This window comes from Acipenser ruthenus, chromosome 1, assembly GCF_902713425.1.
Source record: "Acipenser ruthenus chromosome 1, fAciRut3.2 maternal haplotype, whole genome shotgun sequence".
NCBI classification, from domain to species: domain Eukaryota; kingdom Metazoa; phylum Chordata; class Actinopteri; order Acipenseriformes; family Acipenseridae; genus Acipenser; species Acipenser ruthenus.
In genome coordinates this window covers 9,321,369-9,340,856 of record NC_081189.1, presented here as the reverse complement: position 1 = coordinate 9,340,856, position 19,488 = coordinate 9,321,369, and the positions used below count along the sequence as shown (strand labels likewise).

The 19,488-nt window shown below is 39.4% G+C and overlaps 1 protein-coding gene across 1 annotated transcript in view; it reads right to left on the bottom strand.

The window, feature by feature from the left end:
• The window catches only part of LOC117403611 (junction-mediating and -regulatory protein-like), a 44,879-nt gene extending 32,723 nt beyond the window's left edge, over window positions 1–12,156 (bottom strand). The window contains exon 1 of the mRNA XM_034005843.3: window positions 10,824–12,156. Within this exon, the coding sequence (XP_033861734.3) occupies window positions 10,824–11,756 (933 nt within the window). The 5' untranslated portion in view covers window positions 11,757–12,156. The remainder of the gene's footprint in view (window positions 1–10,823) is intronic.
• Window positions 12,157–19,488: the final 7,332 nt, after the last annotated feature.

Sequence of the window (19,488 nt, the reverse complement as noted above, 5' to 3'; positions counted from 1 at the left end):
TTGACTGCAGCTTGCCTTTTCTTTTTATACCAGGGTTTGTTTTACAACTGTACAAAGCTGTTATAAGCACTGTAACAACTGACAAGCCGGGTCAGGAAGCTATTTTTATCTCTGAAACTAAAGAACTAAGAATGTGTTTCTACAGTAACAATAATGTCACTGTTTGAGGGTATTTGTTCCTGTCAATACTAGATATTCTTGGCCAGAATTGGCAAATAACGAACAGAATACCATCCCTGGGTCTGTAAGGGGTCATAGTTTTCCCTGCTAATTAGTGATCTGTACTCCAGTTTTTATCATGTATCAAAACAACCTACAAAACGGGAAAAGTAATTCTCTAGTATTCCAGGAATGAGGATTACCAAATATCCTGACAATCACAAGATAATCTCCATGCGACCTCACAAAGGGTGCAACGTTATGAGACATGAAGAGTACAGTTGGAAAAACAAAAGGGTTGAAAATTGAGCAGAACGACACAGTCGGTATTGGAACTATTGTGTTTATACAGCAACATGTTTGCAGCTGAAGCATTTACAGTAACCACTGCTTCATGTTGAGCAATGATGAAGCAATGAAAGCAGGTTTACTATTCTGATGATGTAGCTACTGATTCCACTATCCCTGGTGCCACAAGGACAGGATTTTACTTTGCTAGAAGTGAGCTTAAAACGGACTTGCACCCCTAAAGACACAGCAAGATCTTCAGCTGTTTATTTAAAACTTGCCAGTGCCTCAACTTCAGACAACAACCCTAGATACTGATCAAAGTAAATCATTGTTTAATCCATCTTGTCAATAGTACACTGTGACCACCTGTAATAACAATAGGATGTGAATGAAAGCTTTTTTTCTTTCTCTGTGTCACTAAAGACATTTCTTTCATGCTTTACATTTCTCTGAGCACACTGCTTAATTCAACTGTAAAACAGCAGCCACTGTTTACCTTGGCACCCAACACAACATGGACTCAAGGAAATATTCCCCAGCCCAGCTGTACAGTGCTGTATAAGTCTTCCTATACACATTAACATAGGCAGCAAGAAAACAGAAAACCAGATGACTGGTAAGGAGCCATCCATAAAGGAAACCTGATTTGTGTGCACCATGCAGCCCTTCCCTGCAGAATGGATTTCCCTCTCGTCTATGATGATCAGTTGTAATAAAGATGTGAAAAATCACGAAGGCAGTGTTTTTCAACCTGTGGTACGCAACAGGCTTGCCACTGGTATGCACCAACAATTCTTTATGACAATATGATTCCTCAAAACACAATGCTACCTCAATCGCACCATCGTAATGTATCACTCTGTACCACTGAATCACAGAGAAATGAGAAATTGTTATGCAGGGCTCCAGTCTGCGACTAAAATGGTTACAAACGCAACCAATGTTATCTTTCGCCAGTCAAATCGTAGAGTGCCTAAATAAAATTGAGTCAACACGAATGGATTTTTTTTTTCTTGCATGCCAGATATAATAGATTTAGTTACATTGTTTACCATCAGGAGTTTGAGTATGATTTAATTGCAAAATATTCCATAGTTAGATGTTGAGCTTATAATTGCTTCAGCCAAAGAAGTAGGCACAGTAATTTAAGAGCATCATTACCATTATATAAAACAGTATCTGGCGTGAGTTTTGTACTAAAGCAGGGTCAGCTGTTGCAGGGAAAACAAAGTTTATTTCTCAAACTGACCATTTAAAAAAAGTGAAAGCAGAACACACAGAAATACTTGGGACTGTAATTAGGAAGTGTACTGCAGCTTACTTGATTCCATAAACAAACAAACAAACAAATAAACAAAACGCCATTTACTAAATTTAGCTCTCAGATTGTGCTAATGAAAATATATGACAATGTGCTTGCTGTGGATATCTAAATATAGCAGAACCAACTCACTGCAATTTAAGCTTGTTTTTACTGAAGAATAAACCGTATGTAAATCATAAGAGCTGTCTGTGTTACATGCTGTCAGATCAAGACTTCACCAGCTGAGCATGGGAGCTGCAGCATGCTGTCTCCATATTACAAATGGACACAATTACGGTCACCAATTCCATAGACAACACTTGCAAAATATAAAAAATATAAACATGTTGAGTGCAATGCAGTCATCAGCTGAATAGATTAACCATTCAGCAGAATGAGGCAACAAACAAGCGAGTACAGACACAAACCTGGTTGTAATGGGGTAGGTCTTGGCTTTACATCAGCCGTTTAAGATTGCACATAGTTACTGGTACACCTGGTGGTCCCTGCTGGAAACACTGGTACTTTAGAGGAAAAGGTTGAAAACCACTGCACTAAGGCACCTCTGCAGTACAGACCTAATGAACCCCTGCACATTCATCATGCACAGCAAGATGCATCATTCGTCACATTGTTGTTATGTGTGATAAGCTCTCAATGTGAACACATTATTTTTTTAAGCAGCTACAGCACAACAGGTAACTGCATCTAGAAGTCATTATGGTTCATATAAAAGGGTGATTATATTTCCAAGTGATGCAGCATCTAGTGGTGCAATCGCCACCCTAATTCCGTATTCAATCGATGCATTGACGTTTTATTTTTCAAAATAAAGAACAAGCATTAGTTTTTTTAACAGAAGGTCCAATAACTAAAAACACCGTTATGCATAATAGTTAAACAAAAAGGCACAACTTAAATTTAAATTAGAACACGTCTGATTATTAAAAAAAAGAAATACAAAGGACTTCAGTTTTTAACAACTCAAAAGAATATGTGTGCGTCCGCATCAGATGTCCCTTTAACACTGTAATAATGATTTTAAAAAATGCTGTATTATAGCAGAAGTAATTTCTATCTTAACTATGGTTGTTAATTACTGTTAGCATTTTATGTCCAAAGCAAAGAATTTGAATTAATCTCATAAATCCTGATTAATTTAACTACTGTACTCAATTCAGCTTCTTTTTATATAACATTGTCATATAATCCAAACACAACATGCTTTGAAACAAATGAAGGTAAATCGGTAGATTTAAAAAAAAAAAAAAAAAAAAAAAAAAAACGCAATCAAGACGTAAATATCTGATTTTGGTTGCCCAACGCGAATAGGCCTAAAGTGTGTATCCTAGCAACGCGCTAATCTACCGTACTAGCACTAGAAGCAGCGCACTCACACTCAATGTTTTAATGCAACCCAGCAACAGGAGGCTTCAAACTGGGTTCTAATTTGATGGATCGATTCACCAATATGTAATCAAACCTCTGGAAATATAAGGCCAAATGATCAATAATCGATGCATAGATTAATTGTTGCACCCCTAACAGCATCATATTAAAATGGGTCATTTGGTTCTAATTATGGCATACTTCTGTAATTTGACTCTGACTATTACTCTACTGTAAAATGTGGAAACTTTTCTTTAACAGTTAGCCTACTGATTCTTTCACTGGATAGTGCTAGGATACAGCATCCCACAACTTGAGCAGGTACACTAGGTGTACACTGGGCTCTGAGTTTTTATACCCTTTATACGCATTTTAATAATTCAACATGCATTGGAAACAAGAAAACAATACACTACTGTACAGAAACAACTTTCCAAGAATGATATCCAGTTGTCATGAACCTAACTGTGACATTACACAGCCTGAGTAAACAGACAGAGTTGCAATACAGAATTTCTTGCTACTTTATCCCACACATAAAGTAAACACAAAATAAGCTTACTGTTGTGAGCCTGTTGCATAGCAACATATTGTCTATGGTAACATATGATACTTGTAAAACACTGAACATAAGTTGGGGGAAGATGAGTCTGCACTAAACAAAATAAATCATGACCTTCCTGCCATTCCACTAATGAATAATGCTTATTTCTAGGTTACTGTATTCCTTAAGAAGGCTACAGACAAAACATGCCTTTCCTGATTTTCCTACAATACTGTAAAACTAACTTTGTTTTTGTCCACATATCAACGACGGAGATCACCTCCCCCATTAAAAACTTTTAGTGAAGCAAGCGTCTGTAAGATAAAGTGTTTATACTCTAAGAACTTTATTACCACTTCTAGTTTGGTTGCCAGAATTGAACTGCAATTGTTTTATAGTTTGCACAAGTAAGGAATACTGTATAATGTTCTTTTAAGTCTAAATTGAAAACATCAATTTTTTAATGTGCTTTTATACAGTTGGTTGTAGCTGGAGTGTGTTGTACACATGAGGACTCTTGTTTTGTTTTTAACTTTGTACAGCGCTCTGGGTTGCTGTGTCGTGAAGGGAGGGAGCTATATGAAAATACATTTATATTGTAGTGTATTGTAATAATTGATTGGACGGTTTTAAAATGGGAACACACGTACCAAAATCAGGAGGACACGGCATGTTTTTTTTTTTTGTTTTGTTTTTTATATATCTTGGATTTAAAATAACTGACCATAGAAGTGATCCCTCACTTAAAAAATAAAAAAAAGTATTATAATACAATCATTTAGCAAGCAACAACAGACACAAGCAGAGGGTCTGGGCCCCAGTTCATTCAAATAGACTACTGTATATTCTGTATATAGACACAGTATCAAAACTTGATGTGGTTTACATAAACAAGAAAGCAGCCATATTAAACAGTTGTAGCAACATGTGGGGACGTGTAACGCTATATTTGTCAGAACCCCGCTACTTACTCTTTAATATTAACAGAGACTCATCAATGTGGATGAGGGGACTGTCGGGCAGTGACCTCTTCACCAGACGATGGAAGCTACTGTATATCCTACAAAAATATTTCAGGATGCCCCACCTACCAATACAGTAAAAGGGTGCAGAAAAAAACACCAAGAACTTCAACAGTGTGAAACTACGCCTTTAACACATAGGAGCGACATACTTAAAACCATGGGGAAGATCAGAGTCCATCTGAAAGTTACAAAGAGAGTCCTCATCAGTCTGATACCCATGCTCAGGGTGAAAAAGACTTTTGTGCAAGTGTTTATTCAACATTTATTCATGGCATGTTCCTCAAATGGTAAGTATGGCTGTGAACATGTACAGTGACAAACTCCTGGCAAAACCAAGTGTTAACAATAGGGCTATCAGCTAAGCCTTGAAACAGCAATCAATTAATTGGGCACACAAAATATAATCGTTCGAATAAATATGGACGATTGTACCACCCACACCGCCCAGCGGCGTGATTATTTTAATATCATTGCTGTTAAGTAAAAGCTTGTGCACAACAATTGAATATGAGGGGAAACTGTAATATAGCTTTGTGCGTGGTACTGTAAGAGTACCGGCATAAAAATGTTTAATCTAGAGATGTGCAAACCGGTTCCTTTGAAACAGGGTACCCAGTTCCTGCTTTGAAACCAACAAACCGGATACAGACATCAAGGATCCATTCCAGTGAGTACTATTATGTTTTTAATAAAGCTGATAATTAATTGTTTTATGTTTTTTTAATAAATCAAGACTATTATAATATGTCGCCCTGGGTGTCCTCGGCTCACCACGCATCAGCGACCCCTGTAGACTGGCCGGGCTTGCCTGTAAGCTACCCAGAGCTGCGTTGTCCTCCGACGCTGTAGCTCTGGGTTTGCTGCATGGCAGGCCTGCAGAGTGAAAAGAAGCAGTCGGCTGACGGCACACATTTTGGAGGACAGCGCTTGTTCGTTTTCGCTGCTCCTGAGTCAGCGCGGGGGTGGTAGCGGTGAGCTGAGCCTAAAATACAATTGTATATTTCAAATTGGGAGAAAAACGGGGTCAAATTAATTGGCAACTACTAATTATCCAGTATTTATATCGATGTATATAACTGAAAAATCGATTTTCAGTTTAATTGCAGCAGCCCTAGTTTACAATACTGCATGTTTCTAAACCTTGTACTGGCAGCAAATGAGTCCCTCTGTGTGTATTGTACTTCTGCAGCAAAGTGCAAAAAAAGAAATCACTAACAGCAAGTATTCAAATAGTTCAATGTTTTGGGTGCAAGTAATGAAAAATAAATTAGCACACCAGGTAATATATATATATATATATATATATATATATATATATATATATATATATATATATTTTTTTTTTTTTCAGTATCCCAAGTTTAATACAGACACTGAGGGGAAAGTGGCTTTCTTTGTTTTGTATTATCTAAGTGTTAATAAGGGTTTGCCCATAAATGAATGAACCTCCACCTCCTCTATTAACTGGCTGCCTGCAGTTCCAGACACTTGATCCTAATGAACAGTATCAGATGTGAACCTACTGTATTCCTCTTCTCATTTTAGTGCATGGGGAATAATTAGCTACTTGAAAGAATAATTTCCTAGAACAATTAGTTTAATTTGATGCCAGTATTCAGTGGCAAACAACACGCCAAACTAAATTAGCAATAAACCATGCAGTGCTTGGGGAAGGTCCTCATGCAGACTCAATTCTTGATTATTACACATTCTACTGTAACGTGTCAGTTAAATAAAACGGATTGTGCTCAGGATACTTTGATCAAAACTTTTTTTGCAAAATGAACAGGTGTTTTTGTACTTCTTAGAAAATGTGGCTCCAATTAGTATCCATGACTAGAACAACTTTAATGCAATTTACAAGCTTCCTTCTGGGAGGGAAAAAATAACAAAGTGTAAAAAGAATGCAGAGAGCCCAGTGTTCTGCAATCATGAAGAGCAGGAAGGGAGTGCGAGATTCCTGCCCTTACACCCACCGGTAAAGAATGGAAAACCCTGTGTGTGGTCAAAATGTAACCGACAGGAAGGTGATTCAAGTGTGGACTGCAGCAAGTAACACTGTGTAACTGTAAAGTAAATGTGAGTGCAGCTTTAATGGAAACAATGAGCAGCCAGCACCTTTTATTGTTACCCTTTTATCTGTTTCTAATGAATAACTATATTTAGTGAGCTTATATACTGTAATGCATACGATGTATGTGAAAAACGTATTCCTGTAAAGTAGTGTAGATGTCCCTTACACATTCTCCAGCTGTGAAAGGGTATATATCCTGCACATTTTAAGCCAATAGTGAACAAGTTGTTTTGTATTCACACTGGTTTCCACTTTCTCATCTGCTCTTGCCTCCCTGGTTAGGCAGACTGGCCGACAATAGCTTGAGGAAAAAGACTGGAGTTCACAAATGTTTGGTCTTTTCTCCTGTGTGTCTTTCTGCTGTTCACTTTACAAGGGTATAGATTGAATGTAAAACTATTTCTTTTGCTGGACTATTTAAACAGATGAAATGAGATTGTTTGATTGCAAAAGCAACTTCAAATTGAAAAAACGTCTTTACAACCTTGTCTGAGACTCTTAGTGAGGGGATAGCTTATCCGCAGGAAGCTTAACTTCAAACTTAATTGTCTTGATACAAATTTAATTAGTATGCTAATGAGAGGGAGCAAAATAGGTAAAGAGCAATGTACACTCAACTTACAGTAGTTAGAACTGCCCCCTACCTACCTACAGTTCAAATAAGGAGCCAAAAAACGTAGTAGTAGTAGGACATTATAAATAACACCTTCATGTTTTTATATAGGCAGCAAATAGACATTACAATTGGTGTTTTGCATCGTAGTCCCCCTTTCCTCCCTATTAACAGTCTACTGTGTTAGATTGGTCTGTCCCTAGTAAAAGCACATATGCCATGAATCGTGAAAGCGATCCAAAATAATTGTAGCTTTATTGCAGAGATAACTCCCTAATCCCAGATTCTTAAACCTATAGTCTGCTTTGTGGTTTGCAACTACGCTTCTGTAAATAACTACAGTTGACATACAATTATCCAAATTCCCCACTTGACAGTCGTTTTGCTTGGATTATCTGGTGTTTTGGGTAATTGAATGACATTTGCACAAATAATCCTGGGTTTTCAAGTGGCAGTTTGTGACATGCTTAAGGAGCAAAACTAGAGTGAGTAAAATGAATAAGAGAATTTACACTTGAATGCAATGAAGGGAGCAATTGCTGGTTTATCACAGGTATCTCAGAGATGCACTGCAGGTCCAGGTTTTCTTTCTTAAATCTGAATAATTTGTTTCTTGAAGAAAATGAAGTACAATAGGGGGCTTGAAGTTGCATCTCTGTGGTTTTACAAGAAGAGTGAGGGCCCTAAGTGAAAAGCCATGACCCACAGCTGGGACAGTACATACAAGAGCAGCTCAGCAGAAGCATTGCAATAAGCCTCCATGTGCAGCTGAGACCTGTCTATCAAGCATCAGCTGTGAAAATATTGAAGCTGATAAATGTACAGTGAAAACAAAGAGAAATCAAGGCCAGGGAAAAGGTTAGCCTACAAGTTATATCAGTTCCCTAAATGATATTTACTGTAGTCTAATTATATTTTTCACAAATTATTTGCCAGACCAAATAAAATAACAACAAAAGAGTTTATCATTATTTATATATATATATATATATATAATAGGCTTTCATTCAGCAAGTAAGATGCATTACAAAATGAATTTGTACTGTGGATGGGTGCTCATCTGTTACACACAAACACATTAGGTGGCGAGTGACTACCATAAGTAGCCTGATCCAGCACAATACTCCTTTAATCGACCAATCTGTGAGCCATCGAAAGCTCTTCAGACTTCTAGCGTAGCTTACAGGAACAAATGATTTGCCATGAAAGCAACTGTTAAGAGTACAGTAGGACGGGAATTATTTTCCATGATCGCCTCAAAGAGGGAACTTCATTCTTGAAAGATTTGGCAAGTCCTTTTATCATTCACCTTTTATTTCAGCAGAACATCTATTAATTAGCCAACTGCTACTCCATGCCTACCCTCATTACCAAAACTTCGCCCCTAAGTACAATGAGGTTGGAGACTAGTGTGATACACCAATCTCATTCTGAAGAACGGACAGCAACACTAATTAATAAGAAACTGAGGCTCAAATGCAGTACATGCAGGGATAGCAGCTTACAAAGCGCAGTGATAAACAGGAAATTGCGCGTTCAACAGCCTACCATCTCTATTCACTGTATACAAACTGCAGGAATACATTATTATGCTTGAGCATGTCTGCATTGGTTTAGTTGCACTAACACTTCAGTTCTCCTGAGCTGATCTACAGATTGCTGTGGTGAAGGTATACTGTACAAGAGACAATAACAAATTGTGAACACTTTATTATTATTATTATTTTAAAGGCAAGAACAGATGACTATTATCCCCTCAAGAACTTGTGCTATTAAAGGAATGCCCGTAACAAGTTTCATCTTAATTGGAAGGGTGGTTCTCAAGATAGAACTGAATTTGAAAATATTATGAAATACAGCATTGTGTTGAGAAGTTGTATCACTTGCCCTTATCTTGCACTTACCCTTTTAAGAGTTATTGAAAATACAAACTAAACAGTGGCGTTTCAGGAAAACTGATGTGGAGTTCCAAAACACATGACAATTTTCCAGCAAAGCTATTCATGAACACCATCTTCACCAGTTGTTGGTATTAATAGTTAAAATAAAAAAATAAAAAAATACATTCATGATCAAATAATAAACACAAAGCCAACATTCAGCAGTAATACAGTAAGCTTACGTCGTGCCAGTGGCAAGAAATTCAATTTCTAATTCAATTCCAATTCAAGAACTCTATTCAAGCACACAACGCAAATTAAAATCCTCTATACTTAAAGATCCTTTAAATAACTTTGGGATGTCATGTAATTTCCTCCAATGGACAGCTTTTCAATGCAAAAGCTTGGAAGACCAATTGTGAACTACAATGAAGCAATCCGATCATTTAGATGACAAAGCATATTGGTACTCAAAACAAGCCAGTGTGCAGAACTGTGCAAAACCATCCAGTCACTACAGCAGCATGCATGTTTCACCTTGAAGCAGCCTCCACTGCACAGCAGCAGCAGACACATTGAAAAGTTAACACAGCATTGGGTGCATCATTTGGCTGCTGATCAAATAAGCCCTGTCTACAGTAATTAAGATGTGATGTGTAACCACAGCAGAGGAGCACCTTATAAATACAGTACAAGGATTGCTGGTCCTGCCCACTGCCTTGTCAGTTTTAAAAGCACACAGTGCTCATGTTTGAGGATGTGGCCTCTGCACTTCAGATCATGTTTCTCACATGTAAAGCAACAGATGGCAGCTTCACAGATTTTCCAAACAAAGAGACCCAGAGGTCCGTGTGTTGAATGTTGGAGCCATTAGGCACCAATACATAGTGCTTGGAGAGGGAGCAGGGTTACAGACTACATAACACAGGAGGATTGTTCATTTAAACAACCTTTAGTTAACCTGAAGTCTTCCTTAACTTATATACCATTTAAGCTGCTACTGTACAATAAATACAATCGTATCCAATTATTGCACGAGACAACCTTTGCGGATGAACTACGTTTTGACAGCCACTAGTCAACCATGTAATAACAGGAACCTGCTGTTACAAATACAAAGAAAAACACCTTTTTACTTTTACTTGTGAATTTAACACCATTGTTTACAGTTTAGTTGCCTTACAAACCCAGTGTTGCTGTGATTCAAAACGCAAGTATTCAGAAAGTGCTGTTCATTTTCCAATCCAACAAAGCCGAGCCATTACAGTACAGAATATATATATATATATATATATATATATATATATATATATATATATATATATATATATATTAGTTGTTACTTACATACATACTATACCACAATATATAATATGTAGGCTAATTCAGCCCCACTCCCCACATATTCTCCAAATCCACCTCAGTACATCAGTATAACTACACTATGCCAACATTTGATTTTGTTATTTTTAACACCTTGGCCACTTGGGGATTGTGAATATTCTTATACGTAAGATGGATTCCACTGCTGTAATAATCCCCTACCTCGTGTAACCGTTTCTTGGCTCTCTGCAGGACCTCTTCGTAACCCTTCTGCCTCAGTTCGCTCAGGCTCTCATAGTATTCTTCGGGGTCGTCGCTTTCAGTGAACAGTATCTCGGAGAGGATCTTCCAGCCGCAGGTGTCGAGTGCGTGTCCCAGGTAGACCTGGAGCTGGTAGCAGAGGGTCTCCGTCTCTTTCGGAGTCGCCTCGGGAGGGGCGAACAGCACCGTCCACACTCCGGAGGGCTCTTCCGGGAAGAGCGGCAAGCAGGGCTCCAGGTCCGAATTGACGGAGCACAACTGCTGGTGAATCGCCCTCAGGTCCAAGAAAGAGAACAGACCAGCCCAGCTGCAGTCTTCTCTGACGCCGCTTTCCAGCTCCTCCGACTCTGCCGTTTCGCCCTCTGCGGTCCCAGATCCATCTTTAATAACACTGGGGTCTAATATTTCAATGTCCAACAGTCTTGCTGGACTCTTGCCCCTGACTTTACTGCCACTGCAAGCCTGAGTTGTTTTAATCTGGCTAGATGCAACTGCTGCCTTCCCCTGAACCGGGATTTTGCTACTGCTTTCCCCCTTGACTTCCCTGAGCCCATCTTCTCCTCGATCGATACCATCCCCTGCGCCCGCTTTCCTGCCACGTACTTTTTCTTGAAGTGTGCTTGGGACAGTCTTGTGTTTGTCGTCCCCTGTTCTTATCACTGCCGCGGTAGATGAGGCTGGGTCCTCGACCCGCACTCCGGTTGCTGCAACAGCATCCCTGCCTGCGCTCCTTTGTCTCTGCACAGTTCTGTTATGACACGTGATTGCAAACTTGCCTTCCACTTCATTCCAAGCCACGATAAACACGAATTTGTGTTTTTCTTTCTCTTCAAAAACATTCGGTCTCACTGCCACCCAACCCGACTCCAAAGTGTCTTCCATTGTGAATGACATCGTTTACTTACAAAAAAAATATCACCCGATCGAAAAAAAATAAAATAATAAGAGTAAGTTAATAATACTATAATAAATAAAATAAAACGAACAACCACAGTCGCTATCATATATTCACTGGAAAGCCAGCCATCTTTGCTACTCTTACAAAACAATATACCTTGCTATTTAAAAATAACCGATTTTCTGCCATCTCGTCTCACCTGCGCCCCTACCTGATATCCGACCTAAAAGAAGGTCCTTTGTGTTCTCATTTAAAACCCCCTTCAAACAAAGCGGACGGTTCACATGGTCACGTGTCGCGATCTGTTTACAAGCAAACACAGCAAGCAGCTTGAGCGAGCCGCTGCTGACTGTCAAAAATATATCTATGTTTTTCGCAGTCTTTTCTTTCAAATGTACTGTTCCCGGCCAAAGCTCGTCCCAAACTCCCCTCTTCTTGCCAGACTACCGTTGACCCATAAACGTCCTCTTTTGTTCCACCAGCTTTTCGGATCTCGTCTATTTCGCTCCACTTCGCTCCATAACAAATGTTTTCATCTGACTGCTGACGTTGCGTAAACATCTACACGTGGGGCACGCAGCGAACGGAGTGACGCAATTCAGTAACCGCATTCTGTTGCCATGCCATGCTACGGCACGGTGGAGAAGAAAACAATAGCGTGTGCAGCTTTTGCAGGTATCACGTGTCGTGAGATACACCGTATTGCCATATGAGGTACACGATGGTTTTGAAAGTACTGTTGTCAGTGCACGGGAAGGGAACAGGCAGAGCCGCTGTTTACACACAACGGTGCTGCAGAGTTTGTAGAAGTGCACTGTATGTACCATATACGATTCTGCTCTGTCTGAGCAATAGCAGCAGTGACACTGACGATGTATGCTCAGTGTATCAGGGTTCACATGGGCAGGGAGCTTGTGTCCCTGAAGTATCATGACCTTTAGGAATGTAAACAAACTGAACAGCTAATAAAGCCTGTTATGTGCCAATAAAGGTTAAACTGGGTGAATGACTCAATACAGGGGCACTGCAGCTTTACAACAGTTAAATAAATAATTTTCTTTAAAAAAAATTCACATTTCTACATGCTGGAGAGCTTTAGGTATTCCTCTGTAATGAATACAATCACTATAGTAATGCAACACATATAGGAACTTCAAACAGGTCCCAAAAGGTCTGGGACAAACCTATTTTAAATGAGTAAATTACACAGCATGTACCAATATGTTTTCCCTCACTGTTTTCAAAAAGGAGTTCCCAACCTAGCATGTAAAGGAAGATAGTTGCATCCGTGTGCAAATTAGCACTTGCCATGATTTAAACAAACAGATGAAAGTCAGATCACAGATCACAGAAACATCTGTTTTAAACATTATAGCACATCTGTTATGCAGTCAGTTACAGTGAAATAGTGTAGTTCTCATGGTTTGTGTTTAAAGTTCTGGATATTACTGCCAGTAATGTTAACTGTAAGTTACACAGGGGATCAATATGTTAGTGTTCTTACAAATATGTTTGAGGAATTTAGCACACATTCGCACACTCATGCCACTAATTGACATTTTGAACGGAAGTGTTTACTTTGACACCCCTTTATGATAAGGTCTGGAATGGCAATTTCAGTATATATGGATTGAACCAGAAAGGGTCCCAAGCAAACCATGGCTCCAAATAGAAAACAAGATCTTATGTCCCTCTAATCTGTAGACTGTTTTATAGGGGGCCATATTGATTCACATTGTGGAGGGGGATTGCTTGCAATTTGGATGAAGATTAGGAAAAGAGCTGAACCCACCAGAACTGGGTTTACATTGCATACAGTAAGTCCCCAACAGCCACCAGACTGTCCATCACTGCTGACCTTGGCTGGAGTCAACCCAGTGACCTTTGTGTCTTTGTATCCCAGTGGAAATCCACTGATGCATGTGCTGACACATTTGTTGTTGTTTTTTATATTTTTAATCAAAGGCTTTGGTACTTTAAAGAAATGCATTCATAAATGTAGACAGACATTTTGATGCTAAGTCTTTATCAGGGTTTTTATATTCTATTATGTTTTAAATCCATTTCCTTTTGCAAGACCAATTTTTGAGTTTATATTAAAAAACAAAACAAAAGTCTAGCTCATAAATAAAGAGCTGTTGGCACATGCTCCTTTCTGTTTCTCTAGCTCTCCGTCTTTAACTGAGAGAGAAAAAAAACAGCTCATTAATTATGTATCTGAGGCTGATCTTAGATATGTGACTCAGCTCAACCCTTTATCCTGTGATACTGTTCTTATGAATTAACTGCTGTCTATAACAAGGTCTGGAAGAGTGCCAAGGGCTAGGTACAAATCTACTTTTATTTTCAGCATATCCTGGGATTCTTTGCATATTTTTACAAAAGCATCAGAAATGAAACTGCAAATTACAAGATAACAGCAGTTTATTGAACCCCTCCTCTGTGGCATCCCTTCAGTTCTTACTGCCGTGTATATCGGTGCTGCTGCAGTACAAATGCGTGTCATTTAGCAGCTGTCAATGCCATACTGGGCCAGTGATTCTGCAGTGCAATGGATTTGAATGCTGTATTGCTACAGTAAACTGAAGAAAAAAAAGTAGACCATCATTCATGACCTCCTGTACAGCCACAGTGCACAAGTTTGCCATACATACATGTGACTCCGGATTCTCACAATAACTTGAATGTTCAAAGCAAATGATCACACTTGAGGAAGTGCGTCTCTAGATATACTGTACAAGCTCTTTGCAGGCCATACTAAAAATAGCAAGAGTTCAGAAACGATATAAATGTTCAGTAAACCAAGAACCAGGAACAGGTTTTTTGTTGGTAGGGCAGCTGCCCAGGCCAGTCCTAAACCAAACAGTGTCAGCAAAGGCACTAAAAATAAAATTATTATTATTATTATTATTATTATTATTATTATTATTATTATTATTAATAATAATAATAATAATAATAATAATAATAATAATAATAATAATAATAATAATAATAATTCAAGTGTGGTTAAGACAAGTCACAAACAGTACTTACAAAAAAAATAAAAATATGCAAGTTTTCTAGGTGCTGCTGTCCTTGCATTGCTGTGATCAGGCAAGGAGAACACACAATAAGAGTAACAAGTAATGTCCAGACTGCTGTGCTATAGTCCTTGATCTGTTCAGCGAAAACCAAAGGGAACACGATACAGCCCAACAGTCAAACCAACACACAGCTTGCCCTTGGCAGGGGTCAGACAGTACTTTCCTGTTTAGCCTCTTCAGATCTCTCCATTGTGCTCTAGCACATGGCTTTTATAGATTGAAAACTAGCATTCCAACCGTGCCAATTTAGTAATTAGTCAATTAAGTCCCTTAAAGGACAGATACAAGGTAATTTAGCACAGCACACGGCAGTCTTCACATTCGTAGGAAGGTCATTCCACCACTGCGGGGCGAGGGTGGAGAAGGAGCGGGCTCTGGAGGCAGGGGAGCGTAGAGGAGATACAGCCAGTCTTCTAGTGCAGGCGGAGCGGAGAGGTCGGGTGGGGGTGTAGGGAGAGATGAGAGACTGGAGATAGCTGGGTGCAGTCTGGTCAAGGCATCTGTGGGCAAGTACAAGAGTCTTCAACTGGATGCGAGCGGTGATCAGGACCCAGTGGAGTGAGCGGAGCAGTAGAGTAGTGTGGGAGAAGCGAGCCAGAGAAAACACCGGGCAAGCATGGTACGCTCTGTTAAGTGTTACCACAACTGAGAAAGCATGTCTCTAGATACTGGATGTGCAGAACTCTAGTGTGAAACACGTACGCATAGACATTGGGACATACCTATCCCTACCTCAGCTGTAGCCCCTCTGCCAGGGGTATGCATCCCCAGTGGGGTTGATAATCATAGTACAGGTTATACAGTGTTACCCACTATCAATTTCTAAAATTCTAAGGGGTAACAGAGCCAGTTGCAATCCCCAGTGGGGGACACTGCTGTTGTACCCTTGAGCAAGGTACTTTACCTAAAATTGCTCCAGTAAAAACCCAACTGTATAAATGGGTAATTATATGTAAAAAATAATGTGTAAAAAAATAATGTGATAACTTGTAACAATTGTAAGTCGCCCTGGATAAGGGCGTCTGCTAAGAAATAAATAATAATAAATAATAATAATAATACTAGTTTAAAGTAATTAGTATGGTAGTGAATGTTATTCACCACAAGGGGGCATCCTTCACTTGCTTTTGAAAATATTAAGGAATGTCTTATTGAGGAAGTATTTCAAGTTACCCTTTATTTATCACCATGCACTAAATAGGGCTTGTGTGTCCACAAGGTTTCAAGAATGTAATAATGTCTTTGCAATCATTGCCATTAATACACCAAGCATTCAGATCTTGAGTAATGTGCTCATCTTTAGTGGTCTGTCTGAATCTGAGCCATTGAAGGTCAGCCAGTAGCAGGTGGAAGTTTCTACCACTAGTTTCGGTGAGAAAGAAAAGGAAAGAAAAATAAATCTCATATTTAGCTAATATTAATACCCAACTGCAAAAAGAGAAGAGAGAGTGCAGCAATGAAGTTACATTAAGAGGAGCAGAATTTCTAGCAGACCCTGAGGCAATCTCCATACAGTCAGGCTTGGGTTCAGTGCAGACTCTGTTATTCACATGTGTTCAGCTTCACATGTGTTCAGCTCACATGTTCAATTCCACAAGTACTAATATTGGCAGTCCAGGAAAGAGGCACACAGCAAGTGCTTTTATCTGCTGATAGGCTGACCAGAATGCACAGAATCTCATTTCTTTTAGAACTGTACAACAGTTGTGATACTGAGATGTGGAAAACTGAAACTAAGATCTCAATTTATTGAAGAGCCCTCGTGCCATACCTGGCTCTGACAGAGGGCTTGGTGTGCATTTACAGATCTACACAGCATATTAACAGAACAGTCTCTAATGAAGAGCCCTCGTGCCATACCTGGCTCTGACCCAGGGCTTGGTGTGCATTTACAGATCTATACAGCATATTAACAGAACAGTCTCTAATGGAGAGCCCTCATGCCATACCTGGCTCTGACAGAGGGCTTGGTGTGCATTTACAGATCTATACAGCATATTAACAGCTCTAATGAAGAGCCCTCGTGCCATACCTGGCTCTGACCCAGGGCTTGGTGTGCATTTCCAGGCTGCTGCCCCAGCTGCCGTGCTTCTCCGAGGCTGTGGGCAGGAAGCCCCTCTCTGGTGCCTGCGACTGCTCTGATGTGGTAGGGCTCAAACCCACAGCAGCCACCGATGTAGCGAATTCCGAGACTGTAGGCCTCCCTGGTGTACTTGTGAACACTCTACCTGGTAAGGGTTCCTGGTTCCATGGCTATATTTTTTTAAATAAAAAAAAAACTTTTCAAGATATATAAAAAAAAGGAATCAAAAGCTTTGATGGAATATAGAGACTTTATGGAAATTCTAAGGTATTTCCAGATATATCCCACTTGTTGGAAGTTATTTAATCCTATTGTTTTCTGTACTGATCTAGACACTGAAAGACACTGGCATGATTGTCTGAAAAATCTATTAACTTATAATATCAAACCAGTTTTTTTAGACACCCTATTTTATTCTGGTTGCGTTAATTTTCCACTGTGATCTACGACCACAGAATCAACACTTCTAGTGTGATTCAAGGCATGATCTTCAGTTTGTGTGCTGATGCTTACCAGCTTTGACCAGCTTGACAGCACAGTCCCCTGGAGACACTCCATTCAGGTCTCCAGTAGGTCCAATGCACAGAGTGGCTGCAACTGGCTTCCCACTGCCCTTCAGAACTGGAACTGCCCACTCAGCCTCCTCCACGTGCTCAGAATACTAAACACAAGGAACAAGCACACAGCAAGATTTGCACCATTATAGTGTGCAATACTGCTGGACTCATTTCTCAATAGCTAACAAGGTTTACAATAAACACAGTATTTAATACACACACAATATACAAACACGGTCACCAGTCTAAAATGAGTGCTGCAGTGCTCATGGTGCAAATACAATTTATCATGAAACAAGTGCAGTGTTGTCTGGGTTTGGTGCTGGCCTGTAGCGACAGCTCCGGATCGTGTTAGCCGTCTAAACAACAAACAAGGATAATTAGACACAACAAAACAAACAAAACACTCATGACAGACAATACGGTTCTTCTTCCAGTTCAGCATTAACCATAACAAAGGAACAGATCACCTCGCTACATCCCCTTATATACCATTAATCACGCCCCCTTGGTTAACGAGTGCAACCGCTCCTCCAATCCACTACTGCCACATCGTTTCCCTTCCGAGTCGATGATTTAGTGTACCGTAGCTCCGCCCCCTTTCTAGATGGCCAACTTCTGCCTAACCCTGGGAATTAATTGTCTGGCCATCCAGTCCAGGGCACTCTGCTCCCTTTACACAGCGCCCTCACAGGTCGGGAGATTTATCAACAAGAATCATTCTGTCTCTGTCACAGTCTCCAAGAATTTTTATCAATAAATGTCCAATTTCAATTTGTCTTGGCATGCCTTGCATATGTAATACATGTTTCAACATGTGTGTAGGTAGTGTAGACAGGGTATAACTGTTTCAAGTCAGTCCTGAACTGTAAACATGAACTGTAGGGAAGTGACCAATATGTGGAACAGACTGTAATTTGGTTTATCCAGACTGTGATTATTGATTAAGGAAAGACAAATATGAACAAATATGAACTGGGTTGAAGTTATCCTAAAAGTGAACAGTACTACCAGAGATTGAATATGCAGGTGAACTGAAACACTACCTAAGAGTCAAGCACCTGCCCTATCCTTCGAAAACCATGTCATTTATCAATGTTTGTTTGAGAATCTTGAACTAAAAAGTTACACAGCAGTGAATAGAGCCATGCAGCCTTTTCATTACACCCTGCCTCTTTGTCACAATATCCAGTAATTTCTTTGGCTGGCTTCCAGAATGCCTGGTTTCAGCTAGCATCCATTTTCTATAGCCAGTAGAGGACTAACATCCTTTAACAGTATAAAAATAATACAAAATTAAAGAACACACACACAGAACAACAATTTAACCACTCCTTCCTGCAACTACACGTCAACTAACTAAAGTTTTTTTTTGAAGATTTGTTGTTCAATTATTGTATTCCTTTCTGTAAATGTACAATTGCTTTTGAACTTGCTTCAAAATAGGCTTCAATGCCTCTGACCCTGAAAACCTCCTGAGTGATTCTTGTACAGCATGGCAAAGAAAGATAGCTTTATACTCATATGCAGATTTTAAAAACATGTTTAAGAAATGAAAAAGGATATATAGCATAGATAAGTGTAGCAATCAGAAGTTTAGGGGGTATAAGAAGTTAAAATAACCGACACAAAGGGGGGTTTCCTTCCTTCTCGAAAGCATTCAGGTTTATGGATCCAAAAAGTACAGTGGGTTTAAAAAAAAAAAAAATCATACAGGTTGGGAAATTGGGATTATTATCAACAAGGTTTGTTTTTTGTCTTTGGGAAGAAGGTTATAGTGTTTTTGGTTTACCTCAGCAATCATGAAGTCCTCATCCTCCTCCACAAAGACATCCAGTTGCTTCTTGAAAATGGCCTTAACATCGCACTGAATGATTAATTGTCAATCTACCCCTGGCCACACCCTATAAAAGGAACAAAGGAATGAATGTTTGGGTGTTGTGTAGGTGAGTGCTTGGAGCAGTGAAAAGTGGAACAGAGTAAGGTACCGTGATAGGTAGGT